This window comes from Arachis hypogaea, chromosome 20 (genome assembly GCF_003086295.3).
Source record: "Arachis hypogaea cultivar Tifrunner chromosome 20, arahy.Tifrunner.gnm2.J5K5, whole genome shotgun sequence".
Taxonomy (NCBI): domain Eukaryota; kingdom Viridiplantae; phylum Streptophyta; class Magnoliopsida; order Fabales; family Fabaceae; genus Arachis; species Arachis hypogaea.
In genome coordinates, this window is record NC_092055.1 from 11078453 (window position 1) to 11088002 (window position 9550).

Sequence of the window (9550 nt, forward strand, 5' to 3'; positions counted from 1 at the left end):
GTGACCCTCGTGCTCATGTTAAAAAATTCCAATCCATGATGTTTTTTAATGGCGCTAACAATGAACCTGTACTCTGTCGAGCCTTTCCTACTTATTTTGATGGTGCTACATTACTTTGATTTTCTAAGTTGTCTGCAGGATCGATCTCTTCATTTGAAGAGGTGGCAAGGTCCTTCATCGACTACTTCGCAGCTTCAAGGATATACGTACACGGATCGGATTACCTTGGTACCATCCGGCAAGGACAACACGAAAGCTTAAAGGAGTACATGACCAGATTTGCTGAAGGAACCATGGAAATACCAGATCTGGACCCAGCTGTCCACCTGCACGCCCTTAAGGTCGGCCTTAGACCTAGTAAGTTCCGGGAGACAATCGCGGTGACTAAACCGAAGACACTGGAGGAGTTCCGAGAAAGAGCAGCCGGACAAATGGAGATTGAAGAAGATAAGGCCATAAGATCGCAAAACAACAAGGAACCAAGAAAGCCATTCAAGCTCAGCCCAAAATTTGACAATTACACCAGATTCAACACAAAGAAAGAAAAATAATCAAAGAGATCTTCAACGCCAAAATAATAAAACCTCCAGCCCGAGCAGGAAGTTACCAGGATCAAGGATTTGTAGACAAAAGCAAACACTGTGCTTTCCATCAGAAGTATGGGCACACGACGGACGAATGTGTGATCGCCAAAGACTTACTAGAGAGGTTAGCCCGGCAAGGCCTCTTGGACAAGTATGTTGAAGGAAGCAGAAATAAGGAAGACATTCAAAACCGAGAAGAGCGCCGACAAACTTTGGAAGGAAAAGACGACAATAGATGGTCTAACCCTAATCCACCAAAAGGGATCATAAACTGCATATCCGGAGGATTTACCGGGGGAGGCAAAACAAACTCGGCACGCAAACGAAGCTACCGAGCAATGCTGGCAATCGAAGGAACAGTACCACCAAGCAACAAAAATACAACCGGTCTCAAAATCACTTTCAGCCAGGCAGACATGTCTTTGGCCATCCCGAACTTAGACGATCCAGTGGTGATTTTCATCCAAACAGGATAACTATTGGTAAGAAAAGTCCTTTTGGACCCAAGTAGTAGCGCAGACGTACTTTTTTTATTCTACATTCCAAAAAATGAAACTTTCTAAAAGAACCATGCAACCTTCATCCAGAGAACTGGTAGGGTTCTCCGGAGAAAGGGTCCCAATTAAAGGCTATATATGGCTAAAAACGACAATGGGGGATACCCCATTATCACAGACCATTGATATCCAATATCTTATAGTCGACTGTCCCAGTCCTTACAATATTATCCTCGGAAGACCTGCTTTGAACATGTTCAGGGCAGTAGTGTCTACCTTACATTTATGTGTTAAGTTTCAAGCACAGGACGGCAAGATAGCAACACTCTACTCGGACCGCCAACAAGCTCGGCAGTGTTACAATGCAAGCCTGAAAAACATCGGCACAAGACAAAAAAACCAACAAGAGGTCAAGGCCATCCACAGCACGAACGAAGTACTAACCCTAGCAGAGCTCGACCCTCGAGAGGACACCCAAGAAAGACCTCAACTAGCGGACGAGCTCCAAAAAGTTCCCCTAACATCGAAACCAGAACAATTCACCTACATCGGCCGAGCCTTTCAAGGACAAGAACAATTGGAGCTTATAAATGTACTACAAGACAACGCCGATCTATTTGCCTGGACCCCGACAAATATGCCAGGAATAGACCCAAACATCATTTGCCACAAGCTCACCATCGACAGAACAATCCGACCTATAGCTCAAAAGAAGAGGAATCTCGGGGCGGAAAAAGCAAAGGCAGAGCTAGAAAAAACTAAGAAGTTACTTAGTGCCGACTTCATCAAGGAAATTCGCTTCACCACGTGGCTCTCGAACGTGGTAATGGTAAGAAAAAATTCAGGTAAATGGCGCATGTGCGTCGACTTTACAAACCTCAACAAGGCATGTCCGAAAGATGCCTACCCACTGCCATGTATCGACAAACTGGTAGATAATGTGTCAGGATTTAAAAGCTTAAGCTTCATGGATGCATACTCTGGTTACAACCAGATCCTTATGCATCCAGAAGACCAGAGTAAAACAGCTTTCATAACTGAACATGAGAATTTTTGTTATAGAGTAATGCCATTTGGTCTAAAGAATGCAGGTGCAACATATCAGCGACTAACGGATAAGGTATTCCATCAATAGATAGGTCGGAATATGGAAATCTACATGGACGATATGGTCACCAAGAACACACAAAAAAGATCGCACTGTGAAGACCTCAAAGAAATATTCAGTTAGATCCGAGCATATAACATGAGACTCAATCCAGAGAAATGCGCTTTTGGGGTACAAGGAGGCAAGTTCCTTGGTTTCATGCTGACTTCACGGGGAATCGAAGCAAATCCTGATAAATGTGAGGCAATACTTAATATGGCAAGTCCAAAAATAATAAAGGAAGTACAACAACAAGCAGGGAGAGTAGCCGCCTTGTCAAGATTTTTTCCAGCGGTATCAAACCGATTATATCACTTTTTCCAGACGATACCAAAAGGTAAAAAATTCGAGTGGACAAAGGAATGCGAGACGGCATTCACCGAACTTAAAGCCACCCTGTCTTCACTGCCAGTACTACAAAGCCTAGAAGTCAGTAAGCCCTTATATTTATATTTATCTGTTTCCAATTAAACTATAAGCTCGGTTCTTGTCACTGAGGCAGGAAAAACACAAAGCCAGTATACTTCGTCAGCAGAGTCATGCAGCCAACAGAAAGAAGATACCCCAGAATAGAACAACTAGCCCTAGCACTAGTAACAACAGCAAGGAGACTAAGGCACTACTTCCAGAGCCACAATAATTGTAAGGATGAACCAACCACTAAGGCAAATATTAACAAAGCCAGAATTAGCAGGACGATTGACCAAGCGGTCCATCGAACTTTCTGAGTTTGATATTCAGTTTCAATCAAGACCAGCCCTGAAGTCACAAATCCTGGCGGACTTCGTTTCCGAGCTCACACCTGATGAGCAACACTATGAGAAGACTTGGGAATTACAAGTAGATGGCGCATCAAACCGAGAAGGAAGTGGAGCCAGGATAGTATTAAAGGAGGGAGAAACAGTAATGGCCGAGCAATCACTTCAATTCTACTTCTCAGCAAGCAATAACCAAGCCGAATACGAGGCGCTAATGGCAGGTCTCAAGCTCACCCCCAGCTTCCAAGTACAAAGCCTGGTAGTATATTGCGACTCCCTCTTAGTGGTTCAACTAATCAAAGGATACTTCCAGGTAAAAGATCTTTTGTTAGAGCAGTATTGGCTCATAGCAAAGGATCTTATTTCAAATTTCGATAAATTTATCATATCACACGTGCATAGAGAGAACAACACTAGGGTAGATATATTATCTAAGCTCGCCGCCACTAGAGCAAGCACACAAACATCGGCACTATCACAACTTACACTAGAAAAACCTACCAACGAATCATTATACATGATAAACACCATTCATACAAACGACTGGAGATTACATTTTCTTGAATACATTAATGCAGGAATCATACCCAGCAAAGAGACCAACCCTTAAAACTTCAGATGAAAAGCAAGTCTTTTTACAATAGTAGCGGGAGAGCTATACAGGCGTGGTTTCCCACACCCATTACTGAAATGTCTCGGCAAAGATGAAGCAAATGAAGAAATGAACGAGGTCCATGAGGGCGTATGTGGAAATCACATAAGTGGACGAGCTCTGGCAGCAAAGATTATCCGAACAGGATATTACTGGCCGACCATAAAGAGAGACTGCATAACAAAGGTCAAAACCTGCGACAACTGTCAAAAGCATGCCGCTATCTCCATGAAGCCCGCCGAGGTAATGCACAGTATGGAAGTAAGCTGGCCTTTCTACAGATGGGGGTTCAATATCCTCAGCCCATTTCCAATAGCGCCGGGTCAGGTAAAATTTCTTTTAGTTTCAATAGATTATTTCTCAAAATGGATAGAAGCACAACCATTGGCAAGAATAACGGCTGAGAAGGTATGATCTTTCATATGGAAATACATTATACGCCAATTGTAACACCCTAATTAGCCTAAGATTTACCTCACGCGTAAAGCAAAGATTAATCAAAGGTTACGACAGTTCTAAGCTCATACGTATAATATATAGAAAGAATTAATATAATCTAGAAACCTGATAGAGGACATAGCTCAAAAACAGGATTTAAAAAGCGCAAATATACTAACGAAGCTTCTAACTTAAAACACAAGATACAGATAAGATATATCAAAATATAATAGTATAATATCATAAGAATCTAGCCACAGCTCACGGAGTTTAAGCCGGCTAACCATATACAGACCATACATGAAACCAGACAGTAAAATCAGCTTATACAATTTTTCTCTCTCAATACAAGCCACTAGGAAAAAACAAAATACAAAAGTGAGATATGTATAACAAAATAAATCAAAAGACTCCAAGAGTAACAGGATCCTCCGCTTCTGTCACCATCCAAGCAACTCACCGTGGCGGGTTGCGACCTGCATTTGAAAAACCCAACAGAAACATGGTATGATAACCGGAGATTCTCAATATGGTAACAGTGCCCAGTGATGTAGGATATAAGATCCCGGGACGCCAAAGGCAATCCTAGACTTCATATCCATCACAAGATTTCAATCTTAAGGCATACTAAAACAGATAAGCATAATTATATAAATCTTAACATAAATAAACAAGGTACTCTATCTTAAGGGATTTCTATTCTAACCAAACACTGCTGTCCCACAGCCTTCACCAGCCTATCCTCCATGCGATCCCAACGCCACCGCCTTCCAAACCTCCTCAATCTCAGTAGAAATCACAATTAATTGCAATGGAAGTAAATCACAAGTAGAAGCATATAAGGCAAGTAAGTCAAGTAAGCAAATAGGCATGTTATTCAATTAGGCATACAATTACAAGTCGGCAAAACAAACAAACAGATAGAAAATGCATATGATGAATGCCTGTCCTACTGGCTGTGATATCACATTATCGGTTCAACTGCCAACCCGACACATCTCCATGGAGATGTCGCCCTTCAGAATCATCATTGGGAACCCCTGAGATATAGTGCTTGGATCACTGTCTAGGGTTTTGCGCTTGCACGCTCTATAGATCCGAAGGGATGCGAGCGGGATACTCTTGCCACAGACCTCACATCTCAACACAAGCGGGACGAACCACCGCCCTTACGCTGCCGCCGCTACCTCGACAGGCAGGATCTAACCGCCGTCCCTGCCGGGCGCATAGCGTCTCATAATCTCAATTTAAAACAGTAGTTCAGTGGTTTTTCATAAAACATTTTCAATACAACAATGATTCATCATTGCACATTCGAGTCCTCGACTCATCTCAACCACTGTCACATCAAAATTTCCATTTCCGAGTCCTCGACTCATCACAACTACTGTCAATTCACATTTCGATTCCGAACTTAACAATTCATCAGTTCTCATCTCATATATCAATCATTCTTCACATACCGTCAAACACATCCTCAATACACCCGAAACCTAAATCTCCATTTTCTAATTTTTCATAATAATCATCAACTAAAACCCTCAAGTTATTTCCCATGTTCTCATGCCCAAAATTAAGCATAAAAGCCTTAAAATGGTGTCACAAAAGCTTACAATCTTGTTGGGAAGGTGAAATAGTTGAAAACAAAGTTTAAATTTGAGAAACAGGGCGTGTGCGTGCGCACGCCCTAGAGAAGTTTTAAAACGTGTGCGTATACATAGAGGTGTACGTACGCATAGGTACCAAAATTCACAATGTCTGTTCACTCGCACAACCTGTGCTAGCTCCCTCAACAGACTCCCCTTCCCAACTTGTGCGTGCGCACAGGTTGTAAATTCTCATTGGTGTGTGCGCGCACAAGCTGTGCTAGCGCTGTGAACAGATTGCCTGCCTCTGCGTGTGCGTACGCACAGGTCTGTGCGTGCGCACAGGTTAAATTTTTCGCAAAGGCTGTGCGTGCGCACATACCAAAAATCATAAAATTCTGCAACTTTGCAGAATTTCAGATTTTAACACCAAACTTTGATTGATCATAACTTCCTCTACAAAATTCCAAATTTTACAAACTTTATATCGATTTGAAGGGATTTCAATAAGCTTTAATTTCAAAGAAATATCAATCAATTTTGAAAACTGAGGCATGAGTTATGATCAGACAAAGTTTACCCAAAACCAACTTTTGCCAAAATCCCCAATTTCTTGTAAAACACAACCAAAACCATACCAACCCCTCCCAAACTCCATTTTTCATCAGAATTTACCCTTTGTGTCATATCACACCAAATATACCATATTTTTCTTCACATATTATTCTCAACCTCAATATCACATATCACATTATAATCAATCCTCTTTCACATTTTCCAACCACATTACCATTTCATCGATATCAACATCACACGTATTATCACCATTCACTTTTCAATTCACACAATCAATCATCATCATCATATCATCATCAATCCATAATAAATCATCATACATCAATATTCAACAACTCATCAACCATTATAATTCAAACCTATCCTATAAGTCACTAGCCTAAGTGTCTATGAATATTATATATTACATAGAGGAAACCGAAACCATACCTTGGTTGATTCCCAATATGAACCAAAACTCCAAATTTTGCACAATCAAGCCCTCAACCACACTCCAAGCTTTCAATTCTACTTCAACAAGCACCAACAAGTTCCAATAGCTCCCAAACTCACAATAATCAAGCTATATATGCATAAATCATCACAAGTCAACCTAGGGCTCAATTTAATCATAATCTCACAAGGGTTTCAAAAGCTCTTACCTTGCCCAACTGTTATGGATGCCAAATCCAATGCTAACCAAAGGCCAAAGTGCACTTAAACACCCAAAATCACAAAATCTCACTTAATCAAAAGTCCTAAATTTTCGAAATTTTAAAGAGAAGAACTGGGAAGATTTCGTGGTTACCTTTCCAATTTCTTGTACGGGTCTTGTAGAGCTCTTCACAAGGAACGCGTAGCCGCAAACGGTGCAACAATCGGAGCTCTATATCTCAAGATATGAGCTTGAGGAGAAGAAGATGGTGAATAGTGCTCATGGGATTCTCTTCTCAGCTGATGATGTTATGTTTTGAGAGTGTTATAGCTGATTGGGTTCATTAATGGACCCTTTTATATGTTGGGCTTGGACCCAACTTGAGCCCGGTCCAAACCTTTAAAATTAACGCCCGGTTTTTGACTTCTATTATTTTTCTAAGGTTTTTTACTGTTTTCACTTTTCCTCGCACAGTACCGGGTAGACTTGAACCAGTTCAACCGGTTCGTGGTTTTTCGCAGAAAACACATTTTCTAACTCAGAAAAACCTACTGAGTCCAAAAATCATATTTAAATCCTCAAATTCTCACTCTAACTTTTTGGAACTTAATTTAGGCAATTAATTATCTAATTAGGCGGTTAATTAGTCGCGGTTCTTACATTCTCCCCACCAAATAAGAAATTTTGCCCTCAAAATTAGTGATTACCTGAGAAAAGCTCGGGATAATCTTTTCGCATCTCGGACTCCAATTCTCAAGTATGCTCTTCAACTCCTGCTCGCTCCCAAGCAACTTTAACCAATGAGACTTTCTTTCCTCGCAGTTTCTTCACACTAGTGTCGTCGATACGCCCCGGTGTTACTTGAAAAGTCAAGTTCTCCCTCAACTCGACCGATTCAGGCTCTAACACATGAGCCGCATCTGACGTGTACTTGCGAAGTTGAGACACGTGGAATACGTCATGTAAGTTAGACAGGTGAGGTGGCAAGGCTACTTGATACGCCACCGGCTCGAATCGCCTCAGAATCTCAAACGGTCCTATATACCTCGGATTCAACTTCTTGGTTTTGATTGCTCTTCCGATTCCAGTAGTCGGTGTAACCCTCAGAAATACATGTTCTCCCACTTCAAACTCCAATAGTTTCCTTCTCTGATCAGCATAACTCTTTTATCGACTATGTGCCGTTAGAATTCTCCCCCGAATCTTCTTAATCTTCTCAGTAGTCTCTGCTATCAAATCAGGACCCAAAATACTTACTTCACCAGATTCATACCAACAAAGTGGAGATTGGCACTTCCGTCCATACAAGGCCTCATACGGAGCCATCCCAATGCTCGCATGAAAGCTATTGTTGTACGCAAACTCCACCAATGGCTTGTAACGGTCCCAACTTCCGGGTTGATCCAATACACATGCTCTCAGCATATCCTCCAACGTCTGAATAGTCCTTTCCGACTGTCCATCTGTTTGCGGATGATATGCCGTGCTGAGACATAGCTTCGTACCGAAAGCTCTTTGGAAAGCTCCCCAAAACCTTGATGTGAATCGGGGATCACGATCCGATACTATGCTCGATGGTACACCGTGCAACCTTACGATCTCCTTGATGTACAACCTCGCTAACTCCTCCATAGAACAATTCACTCGGATAGGGAGAAAATGAGCAGATTTGGTTAAGCGATCCACGATCAACCAAACCGCATCAAATCCCAACCTAGTCCTTGGTAATCCGGTCACAAAACCCATTGCAATTCCTTCCCACTTCCACTGAGGAATCTCAAGTGGTTGTAGCATTCCCGACGATTTCTGATGCTCTATCTTCACCTTCTGACACGTTAGGCACTTGGATACCACTGTTGCTATATCACCTTTCATCCCAGGCCACCAGAACATCTTTTTTAAGACATAATACATCTTTGTACTTCCGGGATGAATAGAAAACCCACTGTTGTGAGCTTCTGACAACAATTCTTGCCTCAAACTCCCGACATCCGGTATGTAAATTCTTACCTTATATCTCCATAACCCTTCATCATCCTTGGTGAATTCTCCACGCCTCTTATCACCAACTGGTTGAAACAATTGTTGAAACTTTTGCTCATCTTGCTGAGCCTTCTGAATCTCTGTTTTAAATGTACTCGAGATTTGCAACTAATTCAAGCAATCTCTTCCGGCAACTTCACCAATATCTAGCTTAAGATCCACAAACTTATCCACTAGCTCTTCTTCCTTAATCCCTATCCAAGCTATTGTCAAGGGCTTCCGACTCAAAGCGTCTGCTACCACATTCGCCCGTCCAGGATGATAAATTAGTTCAAAATTATAATCTTTTAACAATTCCATCCACCTCCTCTGACGCATGTTATGCTCTTTCTGATCAAAGATGTACTTGAGGCTCTTATGATTTGAAAAGACGCTATAGCTCACTCCATACAAGTGGTGTATCTAAATCTTTAAGGCAAACACAATCGCCGCTAATTCCAAATCATGAATGGGGTAATTCACTTCATGCGGTCTCAGCTGACGCGATGCGTAAGCCACCACATTCCGGTGTTGCATCAACACGCAACCCAAACCTTTCAGTGACGCATCACAATATACTTCAAACGGTTCATGCGGTTCCGGTAAGATTAGAACAGGTGCTGAAGTTAACTTCTCCTTCAAAGCTTGAAAATTCT

At 41.7% G+C, this 9550-nt stretch overlaps 1 protein-coding gene across 1 annotated transcript; it reads left to right on the forward strand.

Annotated features, from left to right (window-relative positions):
- The first annotated feature begins 1235 nt into the window (after positions 1 to 1235).
- On the forward strand, positions 1236 to 2868 carry LOC112785418 (uncharacterized). The gene is made up of 5 exons (XM_025828887.1): positions 1236 to 1910; positions 2076 to 2201; positions 2313 to 2447; positions 2553 to 2639; positions 2731 to 2868. Exons 1-5 carry the CDS (start codon positions 1236 to 1238, stop codon positions 2866 to 2868), a joined length of 1161 nt encoding a protein of 386 aa, XP_025684672.1.
- The last annotated feature ends 6682 nt before the right edge of the window (positions 2869 to 9550 follow it).